At 38.3% G+C, this 27,480-nt stretch overlaps 1 protein-coding gene across 6 annotated transcripts in view; it reads left to right on the plus strand.

Moving 5' to 3' along the window:
• The window catches only part of LOC117609905 (protein RUFY3), a 161,298-nt gene that overhangs the window by 65,082 nt on the left and 68,736 nt on the right, over window positions 1-27,480 (plus strand). Inside the window, exon 12 of one of the 6 annotated variants that reach the window (XM_076690203.1) lies at window positions 10,835-13,253. The exons of the other annotated variants lie outside the window; for them this stretch is intronic. Coding sequence (XP_076546318.1) covers window positions 10,835-10,885 — 51 coding nt within the window. The 3' untranslated portion in view covers window positions 10,886-13,253. Of the gene's footprint in view, window positions 1-10,834; window positions 13,254-27,480 lie in introns of those variants that run through there. 6 annotated transcript variants of the gene reach the window in all.

Below are 27,480 nucleotides of genomic sequence, written 5' to 3' on the forward strand. Positions count from 1 at the left end.
TTATTAACCGCCCGGTTAATGGTGCAATACGTTTATGACATAGAACGTCGAGTATGGCGCTTTACCGGTACCGGATTCTTATTCTTTCAGTTTAGAGGTCTTAACAATTCGATGATTGATATGTTTATATAATTGATGGTACATTTCTTGCACGGAATTCTTTCTCACCTGAGGCACACGTACTGACCAGTCAAGTTATAAAAGTATTTAGCACTTCTTTTTGCAGCTGTTCACAGAAACTCCCTTTCTTCTTCCACTCAAATTTTTAGTGGAGGAAAGTTAGATACGCACAGTGGTGAATTTGCCCGAAATCGTGGACAAAATTAATATTTTAAAATGTGAGGTAAATTAATGAAATAAATTACAATATTACAATTGTAGAAGGATAATAATATACTTTTTTAATGAAAAATATAAAGAAGAGGAGGAAGAAGAAGTAGAAAAAGAAGAAGAGGAAGAAGAAGAAGTAGAAGAAGATGAACAGAAAAGTAACTTAGAATAATTTATGTTGTAGCCATAGTTAATCGAAAATACAAGGAAATCTGTTGGAAAGATAGGATTTATTTTAGGAGAGGTTACAAGGTGTAGGATACAGTTTTCCTTTTTATTTATTCGTACAGAACATTTTACAAAGAGCGCCATGTCTATACTTTTCCCGTTTGATAGGCGTTCAGGTATTATCGCCGAACTCTCCATATCGAACGGGCGTCTAGAAAACTAACTCTACTAGGGCGTCCAGGAGATGCTCTTTACTCTCTCGACCGACAGGCGTCCGGGTATTATCGCCGTACTCTCCGTGTCGGTCGAGCGTCCAGGAATAGGTCTCCCGCGTACTCTCCCTTCTTCTAGCAGGCGTCCAGGAATTGTCGCCGAAGTCTCCTACCGGGATCTCTCACTCTCTCTTCTCCGGCAGGCGTCCAGGTATCATCGCCATACTCTCCTGCCGGAGTCACTAACCTGCTGACCAAGAGCGGCCGATGGTCTTACCTCGTCCTTTCTCTCTGTTAACAGCAGGCAAAGTAGACCGAGGCCGTCGCGAGCCCTTATTTTATATCCGCTCGTTTCGGCGGTCGCCGAAATCAACGATCTCGTCGTCAGGAATGAATTTGGCGTTTTCCGCGCTCGCGTTCCGCGTCTCCGCTCGCGCCTCGCGACTTCGCTCATGCCTCGCATCTCTGTTTCCCGCGATACTCTATCATCGGTTTTCTCGAAATCGTCTGGACGTTTCCAGACTGCGTCGCTTTCGCGAAGTTTCTTTTTTACCGTTGTTACAATGTATATAAGTATGTTTATCAGTAAATATTATCTGTTTTGTATTGTGACCCGTAATCGCGTGGGTGTACTCTATAATTTATTTCGTTATTGTACACTGTTTTACAACTCGTTGGGCGCCAGCCGCGGTGGCAATAAAAATCGTAGTAATAAGGAAAGGGGGTGATCGCGGGTTTATTACAAGAGATGGGTTTCGCGGCTCGACCGTGGTCTGCCCTTACACTCACTACGCGGGGGAGTACGCAGGGAGGATTATCCGGGAAAGGGAAATCTCATGGTTGGGAAGGGTTCACAGGAAAGTTCTTTACGTTACGCGTCGAGGGAGGAACACAAAAGGGGACTTTGAGGAAAGGAAAAGGGTTGTCGCGAAGACGCGGAATACCGGACGTGGAAGGCGAAATACGCGGATGAATAATAATTCAAGGGACTTACTCGAATCGCTCTCCTTTTCTCACTCACACCACGCTCTAAGTCGCTTTGCTCGCTCTCTACAATCCTTAACACTCTCGAAAATCGCTCTCTATAAATCTTTACTTCTAGACAGGGGTCGGAAACTCTCAGTGATTTTGTTGGCTTTTCAGTTTTAGTTCCCTAATGACGGACAGTACGTAGATAGCGCTACTACGACGACAATCAGCGCCGCCTACATTGGCGTTGATTGGCGTTATTTGGAGTGGTTTGGCGTCATAGCGTCTGTTTTGGTGGAGTCCAAACAATTAATAATTATTAATTTATTTTCGTATCCCTGCAGGTGGCTGCTTTAAATCACAGATTTATGATTTAAAGATAAGAAATCTGCTAAATCATAAATCTCTGATTTTTAGCAGTCACTTTATGACTATCCAGAATTTAGTATTCTATATATATATACATATATATATATCAGTCTGAGAAGTACTATATATATCAGAGACATATGTAGTATACTTATATATATATGTGTGTCTACTTTTAGTACACTCGTGACGGATGGTTAGTAGATGGCGCTACAGTCAATGTTAGACTTCTTGTAGAGGGGGGTTTCCGACCCCTGCTTCTAGACGTCGAAACGTTAATCGATGCAGCAGCGACGGCGAGCCCGTCGCGGGATAATTTTAGGGAGGGGATGGGGTGAGGGAATTTGGGCCATCTTTCGGATTTCTAGGATTGATCTATGATCGATAGGCCCGGCCGGTAACCGGGATCGATAGGGCTGGCGGGGCTCGATGGTGGTAGCTGCAAGCTGTAGTCTTCGGGCTCGGCGACAGATGGCTCCATTCAGCTACTTTTCCGCCGTTGTTGGGCTGGTGGACGGTTATCCTCTGTCCCATGTTACTCCCCTCCTCGGGAGGGATTGCAGGGCTGTCGCCGACCTCGAACCTCCTTTTGGGGGTGGCAGCTTGTTGGGGTTCTCTCCGTCGCCTCCATCGGCCTGGTACCGGCGGGTGGGAAAAGGGATAAGGTGATGGAAGGGTTTTTTATGGGTTATGGTGTATCGGAACGGGAGATGGGAAAAGCGCAGCGATTGTAACGGGAGGCACACGTGACATATTATATTAATGTATATATTAATGTATATATGTATTATATTATGCATCTTTTTTCATTTTTTTAATATTACACGTATAAAAAAAAAATGTGCCATTCTAATTAACAATTTAAACGTAACTTTTTGCCATTCTAATTAACAATTTAAAGTCACACTGTATAAAAATACAATATTTTTCATTAAAAAAGTATATTATTATCCTTCCACAATTGTAATATTGTAATTTATTTCAGTAATTTACCTCACATTTTAAAATATTAATTTTGTCCACGATTTCGGGCAAATTCGCCAGTGTGCGGCGCGGCGGTCGGAATATTAATTTAGCCTAACCTAATCTAATCTAATATAAAATTAAATTAGTGAACTTGTTAATCAGGGAATTAGGTTAGGATATGCTAGAACAATATTCCGGCCGCCGTCAGGCGGCCGGCCACTCAAGTCAAAATTCAAAATCATTGATATCAATTAAGTTCGATTTTTTAGTTCACCCCTTATACTCCTTAGGTTTCGGCCGCCGTAATCTGTTTATATAATTGGTAATTATATAATTATATTAAACTACACGTGGTCTGGATCTCTATTAATAATAAACACCTTTTTGGTAGAATATATATTTGCGTATATTTATATATATATTTATATGTATGAACTACAACTTAGACTGAACTTAACAATTATCTTTTCTGTCGATCACAATGGATATTTTTTAGTCTAGATCCTTGCACACAATGGCGTCTCAGAACAGAGAAGAGAAAAAAAAATGTTACCAACCTAAGGATATGGTGTCCTTTTTTATTTCAATACCAACAAATTATAAAGTAACAACTTTACGATTTTTCCTAAGAATGACAAAATATTTTCAGCGTTTTAAAATATAACTTTCTATTCTACTTACTTCCCGACAGAAGTTGGTCCAATCAACGACACTGCGAGCAGATAAACACCGAAAAAAAGCGAAAACTTTAATGCTTCATAACTTTTGAACGGATTGCGACCGCCACGTTTCTTAAGGTCAAGGTTACTCAGTGTCATGACCTTGACAACATATATCAAGGTCAGGATCATCGGCGACTGGGGACTTTTTGTGCATAATTACCGAATAAACAGTTGACAATCACAAAACCGTTAAATATATAACAGACCTGTCTAACTAGCGGCCCGCGTGCCACTCGTGGCACTTTCCTCTGCTATGGAACTCACGCTCGGCTCCTCCCCACTCTTCCTGTTCGTTTCCCAACTCTTGTAATATTTGAGGCGTACCTTGAGTTGCATTGAACTTGTCGCAGTGAAGTTGGCTACAAATTCACTAACACATTCACGCCGCGTCGGTGAGACGATGGGCGAGATAGACTCACCGACGCGGCGTGAATGTGTTAGTGAATTTGTAGCCAACTTCACTGCGACAAGTTCAATGCAACTCAGTGTACATATTCCTACTCGTAGCTGCTAGAAACTGCTGCCTTGCTACTGGCACTACTGGATGGTGGGGGAAGTCTGAAGCGGTAAGAGTGTGTTACGGGGAAAACGTAACAAAACTTAATGAACCTCTAACGGGCGAAGTCCGTGGATACTTATACTTTAAGGAAAATAAATGAAACACGTGTGTCGCTTGAGAGTCGAGACTAAAACTGATTTATTTTGTATTTCGGGGGTATTTATATCTTCTGGTCTTATTTTTAGGGGTACAGTGGTACAGAGTTCATTTGGTGTTCGGGTACAGAGTTGGTTTGTCATACGGTACAGAGTTCAGCTGACGCATGGGGTGATTCCTTTTAGTTTGCACGAGGTTGAATCATATAGCAAAGGTTTACTGGCGTTACAAGTGGGAGCAGTGGCTTTTTCGCTTCTAGCAGTTAGACAGGCTTGATCTTGAACCTTAGGTATACCGGGTTTAGGCTGCCACTTATGTACATAATTCTGTTTTACCGACGGCGACTCCACTCATTGGACGACACCAGGCTACAAGTCAATATGGCGTCGAAGTAACATGTAAAATATGCTAAAAACGCTCAGTTTTACACACGCACTTCTGAACCGATGGATTCCGCGCCTTAAAACTAGGATTTTTAGATTCTACTTGTTAAATACTTCAAGAAGATAAAAAAAAAGGCCATAATTTTGGGGCCCCTGAAGAAAAGTTCAGCCCAGGATTGCATTCTATAAACATTTCTGATGAAACCATTCATAAGAAGTATCGGTATGATTTGGTATTGGAACAAAGGAAGAAAATATCCATCGACAACGTGACTACGATGCGTTGATGCCAAGGCGGCCATTGTATGCCTATCTCGTCGCGCCAGCGCCGTAACTACGCGTAATGGACATTTGTACCACTTTAATAGATTTTTGCTTAATATGAGTGTGTATAATATTTGAATTTGTTATCACACAAGTTTTTTCCTTGATAACGCTTTTCTATTCTTGCAATATTTTGATGAAATCGTTCACCATGCTCATCACTCACGTCACCGAGGTTTGCAGGAAAATCTAAATGCAAATGCAAAAAATGCATTATTAATGACATGTTGCATCCAAGCTTTTGACAGTTTTGAAGGAGTTCCTTCATAATGAATACATAATTCTGTGATTTATTGTTGCCAAGGAAATTTTCAACTGTTCTTATAAAAGAAATCCACACTGCTTTCTTTAATTCATTTAATTTTTCAATGTAATTAGTGTCTTTCATTAATTGCTTGATTTAGGGACCAATAAATATTCCTTTTATTTTAGCATCGGATAATTTAGTTTTTAAATATTCAAATCCCGTTCTTGTTTTATCCATCGCTTTGACAAAATTCTTCATAATACCCAATTTTATGTGCAGCGGTGGTAAAATCACGTCTTAGGGTTCAATTAGATTTGGATTTTTTATATTCTTTGAATCGGGGATTAGCTCCTTTCTTGATAGCCAAACTTTCTTTATATAGTATACACTTCTTGCCCTGCTATCCCATTCGCAAAGAAAACAACAATACTTTGTACATCCGGATTGAAGGCCGAGTAATATAGCAATTATAGCAATTTTTTTCAATTATATTTGTTGTACTGAATTTTGCTCAATACGTGTACAATCTTCAGGGCAGTAACATTCTTTCATTTTTGTGGAATATGCTATAGGAAGGGATGGATACGACTTTTAGGCTTGTTTTGGATGAATCTATAAATAGCCGCTATTCTTTTGCTATATGTTCAAAGCCTATCGTTCCTGACAGTTCATTTACGTCATTACAAACACAGAGATCATCGGAAATATAAAAATATTGTTGCAGTGCCTGTTGCCGCGTTCTAAAATGTGTTACTTTCGTCGCACTGTGCAGCAGATTTCATCCTTGTAACCGCGATCCTAAAACTTCAGCTTGCTCCTTCGTTAACTGCAAATCACTTACAAGGTCATTAAAGTCCGACTGCGTTATTAAATTTGGCTCCTTTAAAGTTGTTGGAATATCTGAATAATCTGCAATGTCTTCATTTTTTTCTTTCATGGTGTTTTCGTGAAACCAAATGTTTTGGTTAAACAAGAATAGCAGTCTGTTGAGTGATTTGTTGATTCTCTCCATATCATTGGCACTGCAAAAGGCATTTGTTTTCTATTCCCTCTCAACCAGGCTAGAAGAACGAAAGCACAACGGTGGCATGAAACATGCGGAGCCCAATCTTTATCTTGGTCCCCGAGTTTGCATTGAAAATAATTTTCATATACAAATGTTATGGCAGGTATTATGTTCCTGTGTTCGGATTTTAATATAAGTTCGCTGCAAATGTAACAAAAACAGTCTGGGTGATTTATACAATTTCGCGACATTGTACTATGTAAAACACAATTAAAATATATACACTACACACTATTAAAATATATACATATGCATATGTATATGTTCGAATTTGAGATTGAAACTGTTTGAGAATGCGTTCGAGTTTGATTGTAACGGATGGCAGTGAGAGGAAGCAGTGATCGAGATTGAACAAATAAAACAGTATATTCAACACCACAATATTTACACTATTTACAAGTTGATGAGCTTACAGTAACGAGTTTGAGATTGAGTTTTATTTCACACGCGTCGCGTCGAAATGGAGATCGAGTTTGTGCTATATAAAACCACGTGTTAATTCAACAAGTGACCACTACGAAAAGGTATTGTTTTCGTGGTGTTTGAGCTAACTTGAGCTAACTTGAGGCTGTCGGCAATGCTACGCGTTCACAAGAGCGAGATTTCAATGAAAATTTGTGAGATTACACAGGAAAACTATAATTGCGTTATACACGTATGCGTTCTGTCGGATGCGAAATTATAATGGCCAAACGATCGTCTTCTTCGCTGCACGAGCCGTTGGCTTCGCTTCGTGCTGACGTAAAGCGCGTTGATTAGCATGCAATGTGGCTGCCGATTGCGCTGAAGAGTGCTGTCGCGGTCCGCGTGGCGACGATTGTACTTACAAGGAGACCTCACAGCTGTTGGGTCATCGATTTTGGTATAGCTTTTTCTGGTGAATCTTGATGAAAAATAAGTTGACCCATGTTTGGCCGTTTTTGTCAATACTCAATATTTAAGGAGATATTTAATATTTTAATTCTCTGATTTCCTTAAATATTAAATTAGTAGAATGGTTTTCAGCAGCTGTGTTAGGGAAACGGGTAAAGTAGTAGGTTCGTTGAACTACGCCAGCTCGAGTTCAAATCCCGCCAGGGCCTAGTTCATTTTCCTCTCCATTTTTTTTGTTTTTTTCTGATTTTTTTTTGTTCTTTTTTGCTTTTTCTTTTTTTTAATTTATTATAATTGCGTTATATATATTGTATTATTTACAATGTATGGGATGATACATATCGTAGAAACACGAAAAACATAAGTGCTTTCGACAATATGAACATTTAATAAAAGCTGATGCATTGCAAGAGCACTTTGCTTTTCTTACACTATCCGGAAAACATACTTGGTTAACATTCAAAGAAACCGATCTATCGGATATTAATTTGGTCATATACCAAGAGTACCTGATCATATCTTTAAAAATTGGTGCGCATAATTGGTGATGAATTAAGGAATGTATTTTTATTGCATCCTCCCTGGTTGATAATTCGCGGCCGGTTTGTAAAATTTCAATTGAATTTTGTAATCTTTTTATAAAATTCTTTACTTGTCGGAAAAAGTAAGCATCACAGGGTTGGCAATACGGAGTACAATGTGGCGGAATAATTTCTAACGTTGATGTACAATTTCCATCATCGTCTGTAAAAATGCTATTAAAATAAGCAACGTCTGTCTGTCCGCCCCATGAATCCAGAATTAAGAGGAATTTGTTATTCCCACAATATGGACTGATTATGCGTTGTACAAACATTGCAAAATGATTTTTTGTTAATTTTCCGGATTTAGATGCTGTAACGATTACTGTTGGAGCGTCTACCATTAAATATTTAGAAAACGTGCCCGATATGGGCTGATCGAAATTTCATTCTAAGAAATAGATAGCGTCGAAGCACTTGGAAATAAGTGGCGTCGTCCTGCCGCCATAAAACAGTCACCAACGGACCACGGTCGCGAACGTTCGAACAGTTTTGTTTTTTTTGTTCTTTTTCTTTTTTTTACCGCGTAATTCCGAATTCAACAGCGTCTTGCCGCGATCTGGTTTCTATTACGAAGTCGAGTGCCTTTGCTCAATTACACAGTTTCTTACTCAAAAACAAAATGCGCACGAGGCCTTACCCGGTTCGTAAAGCCGAGACCTCGTCGCGCCAACAGAAATCACGTAACGCCCGGGGCCCTACCGGGTCCAGTGATTACAAACCCAGGGTCCCGCCGGCAACAATCGACTCATCTGCCCGAGGCCTTACCCGGTTCGTAAACCCGAGACCTCGCGGCGGCAACAATTAAAGCGCATCGCCCGGGACCTTACCGGTCCCTGAACACAAACCTAAGGTCCCGCCGGCAACCAGGAACGTCGAACGTTCATATCATTCATACATCAATCATATTACACGCGACCCACTCACACACATAACTCATTCTTCAAGGGTTTTTTACGCCTCCGGGCTTTTTCCCTTTTTACTCAAACATTTCAAGGGTTTTTTACGCCTTCGGGCTTTTTCCCTTGCATTCATGAATAAACTCTTATTTTACCATTTATTAATGCCGAATAATTATTTGTCAAACCAGCATCGACGAATCCTAAACATCCTTTCGAAACGTTCGGTAATCACGGTCCTTTCCTAGAACCTCGCCCTTATCGCTCTCAAGTCTTTAGCGCGCTGAAGATCTAAAATCAAAGGGGGGAAACGGATGGACGAGAGCTGACTTTGAGAGGACGGGCACTCTTGTTCGAACCTCAGACGAAGCAAGATCCAATTCTTAATTTTCTAAAGATTTCATTTCAAAGAATAGTATTGAAACTGTTCATGTGGAAGAGTTTCGATCGTACAATTACGTTTTTATACCGTTGCATTAAGGCCTCGACATTTTCTTGAACACGAGGTCCAAAATTGCCTTTTACCTCTTGCATGCAGAGGAAAACGTGTGGCAGCAGGCTTCGTGCTGCAGTTAATGCATACTGTGCCGTATAACTATGCGTTACTTTGTTGAAATCTCCGAGAAACACTTCTACTGCTTTCTCTCTTTTATATGTTAAGCTTCTATGTACGTTAGTACGATATTCACAGCTTGTTTGGTTTGTATTTATTACAAAATGAGGGTCAAAATTTGGTATAAAATGAGATAATCGTTTTTGGACTGTACCTTTCCCTGCTGACCTGATGTTCAGTCGTCGGTGCTGGACGAATTGCAGGTTTCAGGCGCTTTTTACTCGAATATTTAAACGTTAATTACTGGAAAACAAAGCCGCAAACGCTATTTCGTTATTCTTGATTTTCGTCTTATTTTGATCCCTAGAATCACCTCTTAAAATTTTGCCCACCTGTTGTCGAACACCCTGTATACAGGGTGTCACGCGACTACGTCGACAACCAAAGAGGGATGATTGACAAGGTGATTCTAAACAACTTTTTCCTTTGCCAAAATGTCGATTAAGGCTTCATTTTCGAGTTATTAACAAAAAACACTGGCCAATAAACGCGCGCCTTTACCGCGGGCCGAACCACGAGAGTGTTGGGTTTGTTTGGTGTTTAAGCGGTGGTCGTGATCAAGTGCATTAGCACCACATCGGTATGGTAGGACTTGGGCTAAAGTTGTATGAAATAATGAATGAAAAAAAGAAAAGAATAATAGTATCGAATTATTAGTTGCTCATGAACAACATGCTGATGCACTTGATCACGACCAGTGCGACGCGCTGCAGCCAACGTTCCTTGTGCACACTAACGCAATTTCATTCGCAAAAATTTGTGTTTTTAACTAATGGAATGATGCGATGTAATACCCACTACAATATTATAAATAGAAAATTATAGGGTACCATTCAAAAAAATTGTTTTGGTTTCAAAATGTCTCTCACCACTTCACTTATCGAAACGTCATTTGCACCACATAACGTGCCCCCTTAAATCGAACAAGTTTTGTAGAAGTATTTTTTTGGTAGCTTTAACCCTTTACGAGATATTTGACCATTCGCACTTAAACGTAACATCCTACGTGTATTCAGTAATATTTTTTGCTCCCTTAAAATAGCAAATGATAATCAAACGCTACGCTGCTTTAAAGAATAGACCATTTCCTGTTTTCATGACGAGTTTTAGAACTTTTGAATAGTCTTTTAGCTTTTTTGTTTATAACTTTTTCTAATTGTTTAAACAATTATTTGGGATATAGTTCTGAATTGCCCCGACGGAGGGGGGGGGGGGGGATCCCAAATATAAAACGGTATCAGACCAGTAGTTTCGGAGATATTAATTAAAAACTTTCGCAGAATACATAGAAATCTGCCTATAAAGACATGACTAACACAACCATCCCCGCTGTAGAAATCGTAGTCGTCGAGTGTCAAGTAGCCGATGACACAGTAGGGGGTCTCGACCTGAGTATTTATAGGATGTCTCAGACAAAATAATTTCAATTTTTTAAAGTAATTATTCTTGTGTTTCAGGCCGGGGAAGGGGCAAAGCCCGGCACCCCCGCCACGGGGAATGTAACCTAACCTAACCTACTACGGTTTGATATTCGAACAAAGTGTTACCTTCTGTTCGTATATGTATAACTGGCAAATTCACCTTACTCATGCCTTACATTATTGGTTAAAATTCTGTATAAAGTTGTTTGCGAATATTTCGACAGCTTGTTATTTCCATTAAAAACAAAAATCATATTCGTATTCAGCATATCAAAACGAGTAAAACGACGAGATTAATGTAAACGTGAACAGATCGGGACTCCCTACTGTGTCATCGGCTGCTTGACGCTTGACGACCACGGTTTCTACAGCGGGGATGGTTGTGTTAGTCACATCTGTATAGGCAAAATTCTATGTATTCTGCGAAAGTTTTTAGTTAATATGTCCGGAACTACTGGTCTGATGTGGATACCGTTTTATATTTGGGGTTTTCTCCCTCGCCCCTCTCCCCCCACCAAAGCCTATGTCGATCGGCCACCGGGGCAATTTGGAACTACAGCCATTATTTGTTTTAACATAAACAAACACTATACATTAAGACGAACAGCTTTCGTTTATGAAGTTTTTAGATATCTTTAACGGTTTCGGAGAAAAAGGAAAAAAACGAAAAATGGTCGAAATTTTGAGAGCAATTTTCACCCCCTTAGACCGAAAACAGGCAGCATAAAAAAATGGCGTTTTATTGGATTATAGGATTTATTATAATGAAAACGCAATATATTTCAACACAAAATTAGACTTTATTTCAAGACTTGGAAGGACGTCTTCTCTCTATAACGCTTTGAAACGAAGTGGCGAGAAAGCCCGTAAGGACAAAGCTAAAAGTCTGTTGCCCACTTATAGATTCTAAAAGACCAAGACTGCATTCAGTCTATTACTCAGGTCCTCAGGTATAAACAGTCCCAGGCCTATGGGTCCGTTGACATCTGGTCCGTAAACAAAAGTTGAAGCGCGCAGTGTTTCTTAAACATAGTAAATTTATTTTTGCTTTCTAGCTGACGTATTATATTGTAAATAATCCAACACGTTTTAATCAGGAGGACACTCTTTACGTATCCACAAAGTCTCATAATTTTTGGAATTTCTGGGTTCGGGATCGTTCCTTGTTAGTGACTTGTCTCGTTGAACGGAGTATAGCAATAAAATCACGATTTGTACAAAATACTCCACATTAAATTATTTGATAATTATTTACTTCATACACGTAATTTTGTATAAGTAAAAGTAGATAAAGTGCTGTTAAATATTAACAACAATTGCTGCGGGGATGTCCATAACATAATTTGAGAACATGTTCACTTATGAAATACACAATTACGTATTAAATAAAACACATATCATAAATAATTTTTTTCAATATCATCTGATCAAATCATATCATCTGCATGCTCAACTAGCAGTACAGCGGTCATAGAAATTGCAAAACACTTTGAACGTCGCTTAAATTAAGGTAAAAGATATTTCTTTAATCTTTTCTCGACCCAGATGAGAAAAAAAATAATAACACGTGTTATGTTATGATACTTACCGAATTCGTCTTGAAATCCTCTAACAGGTAGGCGTAAAAAAATTATAGGTTTATTTTCAAAAAATTCAAGGTGATCTTGAAAAATCATAAAAAAAGGAGTTGACAAAACATTTGCTGTAATCACATTAAAACTCTTTTGAAACCATCCTACCTATACCTAATAAAAACATTTTCGATTGGACTACTGGTAAGAGAGTACTCTCTACTGATCACGATTCATGCTTTACCCTGTATACATCACCATGTCAAAATTTAAAAACATGACGCGTCTGTTGAGTATGTCTATTAAAGCTTTCAAAAAGTTCAGACACATTATTGCAGTATCGTCAAATTTATACACATACATATGTATTTACGATTACATGTTAAGCATACATATTCAGTGAATGTCGTGATAGAGACGTTAGCTCAGCCTATAAAACACGGTTAGACCACTTTCTTCTTTTTCCCATGTTGCCTTGAATCCAGCGAAGACACGGGACATTACGATAGGTATTTTGAAGAACGGGGTGTGTAGGAACGGCGTGTAGTAAGCCATTGCATAATAATAAGTTAGGCGGAGGATATCCTTGGTGCTCATTTTTCACGACGTACAGGGATTACCATATTGATTAATATAGAATAGGCTAGCCAACGGAAAATATATGACTAGAAGAGTGTTAGTAGACTAACACTGTCGGTTGGTTACTGATACATTCATGAGAGTACAAAAGGGGTAAGCTGTTTGAAAGTAGATTCCTGGAAAAAATAAACTATGCAAACTTTCGTATTCACAGTTGTTAAAGCATGAAAAATAATAATTCTTTCTCTTTGATTGCTATGGTATTTACAGTAAACATACATAACGTGTCCTATTATACATATAAAAGATATTGTTATGATGAATTGTAGTAATGTTATTTTGTACAATTGTAGTTAAATATTTAATTCTAGATCTGTGTCTGATTGATAGAAAAGGTTTTAAAGATTACACAAGAAATTTTTATCCGTTATTTCATTATATTTATTTGATCTGTTTAACCCTTTGAAAATTGAATTATTAATACTCATGTTACTCGCATCGTTTATAAATTTTTACAACCAATTCTAAAATTCCAACATTCTTAATAAATTATTATATTACACAGAAGAAATGTATGAATAATTGTAAGCAACAAAAGAAACATTGGTAACACAAACTAAAATTGGTCAGCTATAATAATGTTTAGGCTCAATTAAGATACGGATTTTAATTAAATTGATTTAATTAACTTTATTCAAATTAAAGTATAGAAGTTTTTAATAAACATATTTGTTTTGTTTTAACGTATTTTGCAATTTGATATTCCGACCGTTCGTTTTTAAATATTACAGCATCGCATCCGGGCAACTCATAAACAAATATCACATCTTCAAGCAATTTCATAGACCAATGTTGCATCCTGGGATAACAGTTGTTCATTTATTCAGCTATCGAACATTGATTGCCGACAGAAATACATGTATAATCGAATATCGCACGCGACGCACGCTGCTTTATGTACGCGACAGAACATGTCGGAAGAAGAATCGTTAGGATCTAAAACAAAAGATCTGGTGGTAGCAGCAGTAGGCGCCTCGCCGAATTTAAAATGCACTATGGAACGCAACATCCACCAATTCTAAAATTCTATATTAGATAAAATAATTTTTAACAAAAAATACAACCAACTTCGAAATGCACTAAAAAGTATGAAATAATTTCTACTTCATTTATACAAATACCCAACAGCTATTAATAAAACCTATTTACTCGTTAAATCGTATACTAAATACATTTCAACCTTTTCGGAGGCGGCGCAAAATTGAAAACTTTCTTCTACTAGGAAGATCCTAGTTCAGGCGTCAGCAACCTATCAAATCGTTATTGGCAGCATCGTATATTCGGGTATTATTAATTTTGCGCCGCCTCCGAAAAGGTTGAAATGTATTTAGTATACGATTTAACGAGTAAATAGGTTTTATTAATAGCTGTTGGGTATTTGTATAAATGAAGTAGAAATTATTTCATACTTTTTAGTGCATTTCGAAGTCGATTGTATTTTTTGTTAAAAATTATTTTATTTCACACTTTTTAGAGGAACGAGCAGTATTTATAGGATGCCGTAAGATGGTTTACCGTTCTTATTGGTTAATTGCAATAACGATAGTTTTTAACGCTAACAAATTCCATACATTTTTGCAAGTGGAATCATCGCAGTTTAATTGCTTAGTATTCAGGGTTTGCCAAAAAGACTATATTTTATTTTCAAAAATTTAAATATTTTATTTATGTTATTGTTACGTTACGATGTCGTCGGTAAATGATGGCACGCCGTGGCGGCGTAACGTGAAAAAAAGATATTAACCTTTAAGTACCGAGATGCCGTTTCAGTCCCACAAGTACCGAGGCGTAGTCTAACAGATCACTTACTATAATTACATAATTGTACCCTTTTAATGTTTTCAATGTATTAATAATTCATTTCATTTATTATTTTACATCAAACTTACTATGCAAAAATTAAAACAACATAGATCGGACACTATTATATATATTTTTATTTACTTTCTTTGGAATACAAGGTTTAATTTGTAGTCTTTCTCGTGAGATCAATCAGAGTGCTATATAAATCTAAAATACTAAGAATATTTAAACAAAACAAAAAACAAATCAAAATTAAATATATTTGTAAACTCTTGAGATGAAAACGAAACAAAATTCAACTTTTATCTAAAAAATTGCAAGCCCTGATTTAGGCGCAATTTTTACAAACTTTTTCACAGCATTGAAGACAAACGTACTTTGTGCACATATTACAAGTATACTGTGTCTATTGTGATGAACACAAATTGGCATATTTCTCTGATATTGGGGTTATTTTGGATACTTGAAGATGATTCTTCCGGTGCATCCGATCCAAGAATCCGTTTCAAGTTGAGCTTCAGTTTTTTTGAAAGGTGAATGGTTAGAACACGGTGTTGCATTTGACGAATGACTAGCGCTCTGGCAAAAGTTTTCAAAAATTCAGATCGATTAATCGTTTTACCTTGCAAATGTATATTATACAATATGTGAAAATTTATACCACTGGGATCTAATACACAAAAAAATATTGCCATCGGCCAACGCCGAGCTCTACGAGCACAACCGTAAATGGAACACTTTTTATCGATTTCATCGACTCCTCCTTTTGTGGAGTTACAGTAAGATATAATTTTAGGTTTATTGTTTTCCCGATCTATGCTTTTAAAGTGATGCATTGATGATATCAACAACATTGCTTTATTTTTTTTAGGTGCGTATGAAACGAATGTATGTAGTATCTTTGGTGAAATCATGTACATATAGCAAATCCAACTTCCCGCGACTTTTTTGGCAAAAATTCATCTGGAATTTCTCTTTTATTTCTTTTTAAAGTTCCCACATATGTGAGACCTCTTTTTTTCAATTCTTTAACACATTCTATAGAACTATACCAATGATATTATCGGCAGTTATGTTCCGGTTGCTTCTACACAGTTCTCGCGTAAGTTGCAACATGTACTGATGAGTTGGAACTTGTAGTTTTCTTTCTTCATTTGTCAGAGTTTTTCCATCAGAACCTTTACCGCAGTAGATGTATTCGTGATAAAAATAAAATGTCTGCGAATCACAGATAACGTGGATTTTTAAATTGTGGTTTCTTAGGCATGTACATTACAAAATGTGAACGTCCGTAGAATCCAATCAGCATCTCATCTATACCGTTGAATTTACACCCATATTGTAATTTTTTTTGCAATTTTCCACAAAAGTATTGAAAACAAATGATATTGCCTCTGTCTTATCATCGTTTTGTCGTTCACTTCTGGTGTCTGGGTCATCGAAACGCAGACAAGTAAATGTCAAGTCACAATGTCAACTTCGCGGTTCGATTTGAAAATCCTACTACTATACATATAAAAGGGCAGCCCCTTTTTCGTTTGGAATCGCTAACCGCGAAAACTACTGAACCAATCGCTATCAACTTTTAACTACATCATCTTCGTGGTCCCCGGAAGGTTTAACAATAATAAAATTTACTGATTTTTGACTAAAATGTTATTATGCTATTAAAAAAGTGATTTATGATATGTGAATCCTCGTCGCGCATGCGCTCTTATCGCTTGCAGCCGCGCAAGCGCTCTTGCACCGCTGGAATGTAGTTTGAGACATTCCATAAGAGAGTTGGCGAGTTCAGGCTATAAGATGAGCTCACCTAGTCGACACATAAATTATTACTTCAAGTTCTTGAAGTATTTATTTATGACAGCGAGCGAAGCCGCGACGGGGATGCTAGTAGCTGTATAAAATAGAAGCCCGAAAATACTCATTAATTCAGTTTCATCTGTATCTTGCAATTCTGAAGTATCTTTGAAAGTCACCCTGTATTTTTGAAGTGTAAGGAAAAGGCTGGAGTTGTCAGCAAAAAATAAATAAAAATGTTTTAATGAAAATGTCGAACATTCTATTTCTTCAACGTTCGCTCGTCGACTGGTCGCAAGTCGCAACCCGCAACCGGTCGTAACGGTTTAACGTCGCAGTGTTTTGTTCACCGGTGTTCTCAAAACGGGGATCCTCAAGCGAGGTCCGACATCTCATCGCCCACAGCTCGGCCATTCCTGACCCTCGTGACCGACCGCGGGCACGGCATGGTGACAAAATCTTACTTATTAATGTTTAAATCTAAATATAACATATTCCTTACTACATATTATAATGACTTACAAATACATTATCGTAACATTACCAACTAATACTTAATTCTAAATACAATAATTTGTTAATAATTTCAAGTTGTATCGCAAGACTAACGTTTGATTTGGTCGGGACCAATAATTCCGGTAAATGATACGTGTGTCTTTTGAAACCCTTCGATATCGCTCACAACATAACGATCATTATCGAGTACTTTTGTTACAACATAGAGTCCTTTAAACTTCGGTAATAATTTTTTATTTACTCCGGGTGCAACAACATGATTTGAAATGACGACGTAATCTCCGATCTGATATTCTGTAGCCGGTTTGTGTTTCCGATCATATAACTTCTCGTTTACTCCTTGGCATTTTTCAATCCTTTTAGAAGCAGCATCGCGAAACGCAGACAAACCTCTTTCTATTTCGATATTCGCATATAATTCTAAACGTAACTTATCATTGACAACACCCAATTGGTTCATCCCGAACAATAAACGACTAGGTGTTTCACCCGTCGATCGACAAATCGAATTGTTTAAAGCGAATTCTACTTTATACATATAAAATTTTGAACCATTTGTATGGATGTTCCGACAATTTTGCTAGCATAGGTGTGATAACTCGGTTAAAACGCTCCACCTGTCCATTTGCGCGAGGTGTTGCAGTCGCTATTAAAACGTGTTGAATTGACTCTTCCCTTAAAAAATCTTTAAAGTCACCAGACGTAAAGCAAGTTCCGCGATCACTGACAATAAGGCGAGGTTTGCTATAATTTCGAAAATATATTTTCAAGTGCTTAATTACTTCGTTTATGGTTGTCGATTTACACGGATAAAGTTTAATAAATTTTGTAAAACCGTCCACCATTAATAATATATATTTCATACCGTTGCTTTTCTCAAGGGGTCCAAAATGATCAATATGTATCGTTTGGAACGGAATATTGTCTTTTTTAATACTATGCAGAAACCCTTCGCTTTTCCCACTAAGAGGTGAAAATTGTATACATTTCAAACAATTGCTAATATACGTTTTTACCTTCTTACGCATGCTTGGAAACCAATAAGTCCTAGAAATGTTTTCAACTACCTTATCGGCTCCCAAGTGGCCTAAATCAAAAGCTTATCATCATCGAACTTTTTGTACACTAACCCGTCTCGCAACTCGTAATATTTTTGTTCAGACTGCTCTAACTGTTCTCTAATCTTCTTAATTTCTTCGTCTTCGGTTTGTTTAAGCGACAGCACATATTCGAAAGTATTTGGTTCCAAGGCAAGGATACTGTCGCCGAGGTACTCAAAGGGATCGATTTATTTAAGTTTTGTAAAGTTTATTTATTTGTCTCCTTTTTTACAAAGTTTGCACAATGAAATCGGACGGAGATTCGATGTTCGACTGAGTTCTAAAACTAGAGAGGACTGCCTGTGCTTTTCCTGTTCCCTTTTTATATTGAGGTTTTGGAGGAAAATCTAAGGGTGGGGGTTTCTGGAATTTGGGGTGGTGGTCTAACCGTGAGGAAAGGAAATGGAAATCAAGATTGAATTAGCGAGGGTCTGACCCAGGAAACATAAATAACGGAAAGGTAAAAAGGGCCTTGTAGGGAGCATCGGTTATCAGAGTGGGACGAGAAAATGGAAAAGGGCCCGGATCCATAAATAAGAAAAAGGAAAATTGCAAGGATAGACGGACTGGACAGATTGGGATCGCAGTGTCGATAAGACTGGTTCCACAATACTATTACAACGACTCAATGCGTCAACGTGTGACATTTTCGTTCCGGCAACGGTATTCGATATCGTAATCATAATTTTGTAAGAAGATCGCCTATCGCGCGATGCGTGGATTAACCGTCTGTTTACTTAACGTAAGCCGAAAACTATCACAGTCGGTGACGATCTTAAAATGAATCCCATAAAGATAAATATGAAACCTTTTGATAGCATGAATGACGGCTAAACATTCCAGTTCAAAACTCGCATATTTCGTTTCTGCGACAGTGGTTCGCTTACTAAAATAAAATACAGGTTGAAAGAAACCGTTCGTTTGTTTTTGTATTAACACCGCGCCAAAACCGCTTGCGCTGGCGTCGCAATGCAACTCCGTTCTAAAATCGGGACAATAAATAGCCAAAACTGGTTCGTTAGCTAATTTTTCTTTTAAACACGTAAAGGCTTTATCTTCTTCTGCACCTAAGCGGAAAGATACACCCTTTCTCAACAAATCGTATAGGGGTTTCGCCAAAATAGAAAAATTCGGTATGAAACGCCTAAAATAGCTTGCAAGGCCCAAGAAACGCTGTACGTCTTTGGCTGTTGACGTCTCTGTCGCTAAAGATTTCCCTGGTTTCTGTACGTTCCCCGTTGTTGTTTTTTTGTGTGTGCAGTTCTTCGCACGATGCTCCATACTGCCACAATGGAAGCAGGAGCCCCACTCTCGTCGAGGTCGTGTACAGTCTTTCTTTGCATGGCCTAATTCGTTACAGTTATAGCAACGTGCTTCCCTCGTGCGTTCCGATGTATCTCCTGCACGTCCAGGCGTTTCCCTCGTGCGCATAGATGTTTCCTCCTTTTGTAAAGTCTTTGCACTCCACGACTTCCTCACCTCCTTGCGATCTTGATCGTTCCTTGGCGACTCGGTGAGCGATACGTTTCTATACGAATCTAATAAATCTTCAGGCTTTCGGAAACGATGTGTTCTCGCCTGATCTCTTAACCGGATATCTGGGATTCCATTAATTATAAAATCAACAAGTTCTTCTTGATCGATGGTGACTTTATTCGCCAGCGTAACTTTGTCAAAATAATACTCGCAAAAAGATTCTTCTTTGCGCCACGATCGTCTTTTGAATCCTTTGCGCAACGCTACTTTACTTGGTCGGTTATCAAAAACACGTTGCAACTCGTCGAGGAGATCAGTAACTATCATTCTCAAATGGTCGGACTTCGAATGAAACCATTTCGCCGCTTTTCCACGCAAACGTAAACTCATTACAATTCTGGCACTGTTGTCGTCCATACGGTAAGTATCTCGCAGTAATTCCAACTGTTGCCTCCAATTACAAAAATTATCTTCAGGTCCGCCAGAAAACTCAACCAAAAGATCAGCGATCGTCTTGATTCCGATCGTCGGGTGCATGGAAAGAGAAGCCGCACTCTCCACTGGTTGTGTGAATTGCAACTCTTGTCCGTATAGTAAATTTCGTTCTTGCCGTGGCTCTCGCTCTTGTGGTCGTTTGCATTACGCAGCAGTGAATATAAATACAATATGTATTTCGTTACGACGAGGAGACGTTAGCATAGGGAACTTGATGGGATCTCTCCAAGACCAACGGCCTAGTAGGCCTCCCCTTGATCGGACGATTAAAAGATTGAATAATACCTATAGTTGGTACGGAACGATCTAAGTGGGATTTTCTCCAGGACCAGCGGTCTCGTGGATCGCCCGTTTTGCCTCGTGGAAAACCAGATTGTCGGGTGAATAGATAGAATAGACAACTTACCAAATAAGATGTTAAATAATACAATATACATATACAGGGTGTCCCGTAACGCATTTTCACCGTCTGAAGGGGTGGTAGGTGGGGTGATTCTGAACAACTTTTTCCTTTGCGAAAAAGTTGTTTGAAGCTTCGTTTTTGAATTATTAAGCAAAAACACTGACCAATCCAAACTCGTACAGCGCGCGGGCTCAGGGAAGGCAGCGTCGACTACGAAAACGGGGCTTGACGTAGATCGCGAACGAGCGGCTCGGCACCCCATTGGCACAGCACAATAAAAAAATGGAACTGGTTGAACATTTTTAGTTGTTGTTAAAAATAAATACGGAATCTAATCTCTTTTCGCCTGTCATTATGTAAAAAAGGAAATTTTCAACATTCTAAACAACAAATAAAAATGTTTGAAATGGAATAATTAATAAAAATTTAAAAATAATTTAAATGAAACATACCCATTCGTTCCTAAATTAACCTGCTATGCTAAAAGCAGATAATTCTCACTGGGTCACTGTGTCGATCCTAAACTTTGGAAGAACAGCTGATCTTCAGACAAGATCATTGAACCCACTCAACCACACGGTCACTATCACCTTTCACAGAATTTTCGTTCATGTAAATAAACATTTTTATTCACTGTCGCGTTGCACAGATGAAAAACATGTAATATTCCGCACTACTTCGTAACGTTTTCACGACGTTTCTTCCTTTCCTACTTCAAATGAGACTGCCAGCTTGGTTGTTGCGAGGTCTGTTTGGCTTTTCGTCTTTTTCTACGTTCGGTGACTTCAAAGGGTCGACATGAGTCTCTCTCGGTTACTCTTGGTTATCCAGAATAACATATTTATGACCACGAACCATAACCTATTTTCGAATGTAGAAAAAGACAAAGAGCGAAACAGACATCGCAGACGCTCAAGCTAGCAATCCCATTTGAAGTTGGAAATGAAGACCAATAACGTCTTGAAAACGTTACGAAGTAGTGCGGAATATATGTTTTTCATCTGTGCAACGTGACAGTGAATAAAAATGTTTATTTACATGAACGAAAATTCTGTGAAAGGTGATAGTGACCGTGTGGTTGAGTGGGTTCAATGATCTTGTCTGGAGATCAGTTGTTCTTTGAAAGTTTAGGATCGACACAATGACCCAGTGAGAATTATCTGCTTTTAGCATAGCAGGTTAATTTAGGAACGAATGGGTAAGTTTTATTTAAAACATTGTTATTTGTTGTTTAGAATGTTTAGAATTTCCTCTTTTACATAATGACAGGCGACAAGAGATTAGATTCCGTATTTATTTTAAACAGCAACTAAAAATGTTCAACTAGTTCAATTTTTTTATTGTGCTGTGTCAATGGGGTGCCGAGCCGTTCGTTCGCGATCTACGTCATACCCCGCTTTCGTAGCCGACGCTGTCGTCCCTGAGCCCGCGCGCTATACGCGCTCGGATTGGTCAGTGTTTTTGCTTAATAATTCAAAAAGGAAGCTTCAAACAACTTTTTCGCAAAGGAAAAAGTTGTTCAGAATCACCCCACCTACCATCCCATCAGAGGGTGAAAATGCGTTACGGGACACCCTGTATACATATGTTATATCGTCGAAAAATATACAATGTGTACGTAGGATGACGTATGCGCTTATCCTTATCCTTATCCTTATCCTTATCCTTACTAATATATAAAAGTGAAAATGCTGATCGTTCGTCCTTCCTTCACGTTTAAACAGCTAAACAGATTTTAATGAAATTTGCACTATTGCATAAGCTTATTCTTTGAAGATGGACATAGGCTATGTCATATTGCGATTCGTTATGTTTTTGACTAACAAAGAAGCATTAAAGAATTTGTTTAGTAATACTCGGCATTGCAACCTAGACCCCATCGGTATACTACACTCATAATATACATTTATCAGTTTTTTTTTTTTTTTTTTGTTGCTGAAGAATGCTTTCTGGGCTTTGTCTATTGCCGCTTGAGTATGGGTTATAAAGTTAAGTTTGTAGCTATGTGGATGCCTAGGTATTTTACTGTTTTTTTGTTCGTTATTGTTTGTAGGGGCGTGTTGTTGTCGTATAGTTGGAAGTTTTGGGCGTGTTTGCGGACCTCGCGTCGTAGTTGGGTTTGGCGGATCGTACTAGGCTTGGGCGGAAGAGGATTGTTTCACATTTGTCAGTGTTAATTTTTAATTTCTAATCTTGTAGATATTCTTATATCTTAGAGAATATTTCCTGGAGCTGGTTTTTTATTACGGAGGGCTTCTTGTTTTTGATGTATATTAGTAGGTCGTCGGCAAATGCTATGTCGAATTTAGTGTGGCTGCTGTTTAGGTCGAATAGGTGAAGTAGGTCGCTTATGTATATGCTGAATAGTATAGAGGAGTTTACCGTGCCTTGTTGTAGACCATTATCTATAGAGAAGGTTTTGGAGGATTGGTAGGAGTTTTCCGCGACTATAAATTTTTTCTCGTGAATCATGTTCTAGATTATTTTTCTTAAATGTTGTGGAAACTTTTTTTTTATTAGTTTAAAACATAGGGCTTGTGTCATAGGCCATCCAGCCAGAGCGTGTCGAAGGCTTCTTCGAGGTCAATGAAGAGTGCCCCTACGCATTCGCTGTCGTTGCGGGCCCAGTAGATGTCGGAGGTGAATTTTGACAGAACATGTATTGCTGAGTGCCGGTGTCTGAAGCCGAACTAGGTTTCGGGTATTAAGTTGTTTTCGGTACAGAAGTCAGTTATGGTTGTGTTAATTATTATTTCGAAGATTTTGCTTATTTTTGGGAGGAGGCTAATAGGGTGGTAGTGTGAGGGGTGGCTGCCGTCTTTCCTTTTTTTTTATGGGGATTAGTTTGGCTGTTTTCTAGGCGGAGGGGAAGTATGTGTGGTTTAGAGTTAAGGCAATTGTTAAATATTATCGTGTAAGCGCGTATGTAGCTCGGTGGGAAGTTTTTTATGGCGACGTTGGGTATATTGTCAAAACTCGATGATTTTTTATTGTTAATTTTTTTGAGGATAGCTTCGAGTTGGTAGTAGGATGTGAAGTATTTTGGGAGTGTGTTTTCGCTGTCTGGGAAGTCGGAGGTGTTAGAGTCGCTGAACGTGCATATGGTGACGTTGTTTGTTTTGTCTTGTTGTATTTCTTCTTTTAGCGGTGCTATTTTTTGTTTTATGATGTTTTCGAGTTGTTTGTTGCCCATGTTTAAGTTTTTTGTGTGGGTGTTTTCGAAGTGGGCTCCTAGGATATTTAGTTTTTTAGTCGTGTCCGTGATTTATAAGTTGTTGTCTGCGTCTGTCTGATGGGTGTGAGGTTGTATGTTGGCGGATGTGAGAAGCTCGGGGTTTTGTGGAGGAATTTTTAGAGTATTTATTGAATTGGCTTTTTTTAGGCGGAAGATGCTATTGATTTTTGGGAAGAATTTATGGCCGTCGCGGGGAGAGATTTTAGAAATTTTTTCGTTCCAGAATTTGTTCACTGTTTCGTTAAAGGCTTTTCTTAGTTCGGATCTGATAGTTTTGATGGTGTCTCTGAGAAGTGTTATTGTGGGGAGGTTGTTGGGTGTATAGTTTTCGATTTTGGTTAATCTGTTCAGGTGTGTAAGGATGTGATTTTTTAGTTTCCGGAGTTTGTTGATTTTTGGGGTGATATATTTGTCGGTGGAGTTTGGGTTTGATTGTGGTACTGAAGCTTCTAGAGCTTTATTTAAATGGTCGTCTAGGAGGTTTATGTTGTGGTCTGTCTCTTCTATTGTCATGTTTCTGTTGTTGTGTAATGTCGAGGTATCAGTTTCTGGGAGGAATGTTTTGTATTTCTCCCAGTTGGCTTTTTGGAAGTTGAATTTGGGCGATTGTGGGGTTTCCTCTGCTTCTAGCATTGTCTTGTGTCCATTTATTCAGGGTGATACCTCTGCTATTGTTGATTGTGTTACCCCAATTCTTATGCTTGGCGTTCAGGTCTCCTGCTAGCAGGTAGAAGTTTTCCGGTTTATGGATTTCGAGGGATTTAAATAGGTCGTTGAGTTCTTTCATGAATTCTTTTTTGCAATTGCTTGTGGCATATCCGGAGATTATTTGTTGAGTTTTGCAGTTTGATTTTTATTGTTGTTGTCTCTAGGCTTTTTGATTGAGCGGGGCGGTCTGGGTGGATGTGTTCGAATTTAATGTTTTTTTTAAAACCGGCGCGCGTTGCGTCTACTCTGTCATTTCTGACGAAGTTGTAGTTTTTGAATTCCATCTTGTAATGGTGGTTGAGTTTTGTCTAGGAAATTAGCATTATGTCTGGGTTGTGGATTTGGAGGCAGTCTACGAGGGAGGCGCGTCGTTCGTTACTGACTATCGAATTTACGTTTATCTGAATTATTTGTAGCTGGTCTATTGTGGTTTTGTTGTGTGGGTGGTAGGAAGCCATTAGAGATCTAGACCAAGAGCTTGTGTTATTAGTTCTATTTTGGTCGCGTTTCTACGCTTTCGGCTATTTGCACTATTTGAGCGTTGATTGTTGTGCTGATTTGTTTTATTTCCTCGAAGAATGAGGAGTGTGGTGGGGTGTTGGAGTCGGAGGGTGTATTTACATGAGTGCTTGAGGTGGGCTTGTTTGTTGAGGAGTGGTGGGGGGACTTGGCCCGAAAGGGCTGAGCTGTAAGAAATTGAGGGGTTGATTTTGTTTATCAGTTTTTGTTTTCTTTCTTTTTCTATGAGTAGGGCTTGTTTCCTCTCCTCTATTATTTTTTTTATTTTTACTAGCTTAGGGCAGCCGCGGTATGAAGCTGGGTGGCCGTACTTTTCACAGTTGACGCAGTAGGGGTCGTCGATGTTTGAGCTATTTCGTGAGCATTCTCCTGGTGCATGTTGGATATTACATTTTACGCATCAGTATGCCAGGTTACAGTTTAAAGCTATATGTCCTATTCTTTGGCATCGTTTACATTGTACTCTGTCTTTTTTAATTATTTTTTCTTATCTTATTAGTGTGTGTAGAACTATTTTGATTTGCCTGAGGTTTTCGGGTTTGCTGTCAGTTGAGGTCTGGACCAGGTAAATGGGGAGTAATTTACCCTGGTTGGTTGAACGTGTGGTTGTGAATTTTTTGACGGAGGTAAAGTGTAGGTCGGGGATTCTTTTTGTTTTAAGATCTTCGAGGATTGAGGCTGTGTCGAAGTCCCCATCGAGGTTTCTTTGGAAGTATCGAGTGGTTCTTCATGCTTTTTAGGGTGTATGAATAAAATTGGATGTTCTGCTTTTTAAGGGATTCGCATGCTATTGTGTGATTTTTTAGAGAGCCTAAGTATATTATGTGTTTACGTTCCGAGATTTTTTTGGTGTAGAAGTTGTTGGTGAAGTTGTTACGTTCCGAGATTTTTTTGGTGTAGAAGAAACCCTATATGTATACTACAACTTCCACCTAATGCCATTCCCAAAGCGATGTCCATCGCCGTGTGTGTACAACAATCACTGTGTAGTGATGTGACTGATACTGTATCAATACTATCGATATCGGTTTACGAATTTCGATTCTGTATCGACACGCATCAGAAGCGAAGGTATCAAAAGGAATCGATACTTCTTTGATAATTATATACGGGAATGTATCGATACCTATTTGATACCTTCTTGGAAGTATCGATATCCGTTTGATACCTGCTGAAAATATCGATACCCGTTTGATACCTACCGAAAATATCGATAATCGTTTGGTACCTGCTAAAAATATCGATATTTGTTTAATACAAGTAGGCCGAAACGAGTAATCAAAATCAAATTTCACAAAAACTGTACGTGCTGAAAAACGGGTTGTAGATTCGTAATCAGCCCAAGGAACACTATAAGAATTGCTTAATGGAAATTGAAACGTCGAAAAAATGTTAAAATTTGTTGGACAGTGTTATTATTACTCATAATAATAATATTATAACTAATTTAGAAATAATATTTAGTCACTTTATCATCTTTTATTCAGTTTCTTTTTTTGCTTATTGACACAAAAATATTTTTTTGCGTTTTCCTTCCAATATATAAGAGGATTTACTTTCCTGGGTAAATAATTTTCCTTAAAATAATTATCTAATTGTAATTCGATGTCATTTTGATCGAATGAATATCTATTTCTTCCTTCAACGTACTGATCAAATGATACCCACAAGTTGGATTCATCTTCTATTACTATTGTTGTCGATGTTTGTATATTTGGTTGATTTGTTGGAGATACGTGTGAAATATTAGTTGCTCTGAATGCACTGATTAGTTTGTCTCTTTCTGTTTTAAAATTAATGTCATTAGAAAAAGGTATATTGCGAAATCGTGGATCTAAAACGGCGGCATTTCCATAAATTTCATTTGCTTCTATATCATAGAAATAAGTTTGCATTTGAAACGTTAATTCTACGCAAAGTTGTCCTTCGACTCCACTTAGAGGTAATGTGCTAAGGAAAATATCTAATTGTTTTTTTATCATTAAAATCTTAGAAATAGTAACAATTTTTTCTCCATTGATTTCTTCCGTTGCAACAAGAAATGGTTTCAGTATTGGCAAAATAATAATTCCCATTCGGCATCGATTAATTGGGTAAAATTAATCTTTAGAGAAGACGTTGCTAATATATTCGCTGGCTGTTGTTTGTTTAACCTTTCGAACATTGTATGATATGTGGAATTCCACCTTGTTTGTATTTCTAGTTTTAATTTATGGCACGGTATGCCTAACATTGTTTGAATTCCAGTAAGTTTCTCTTTCGCCTTTTCACTGCTAGAAAGAAGTGAAAACTCGAAGGGGCCAGATCTGGGCTGTAAGGCGGGTACAGTCGTGCATTGTCGTGCTGCAACAGTATTATTTCGTTGGATTGCCTAACCTGAGATACACGCAAATCGTTGTGTCTCTCGGATCAAAATC

Source organism: Osmia lignaria, chromosome 9, assembly GCF_051020975.1.
Source record: "Osmia lignaria lignaria isolate PbOS001 chromosome 9, iyOsmLign1, whole genome shotgun sequence".
Lineage (NCBI taxonomy): Eukaryota > Metazoa > Arthropoda > Insecta > Hymenoptera > Megachilidae > Osmia > Osmia lignaria.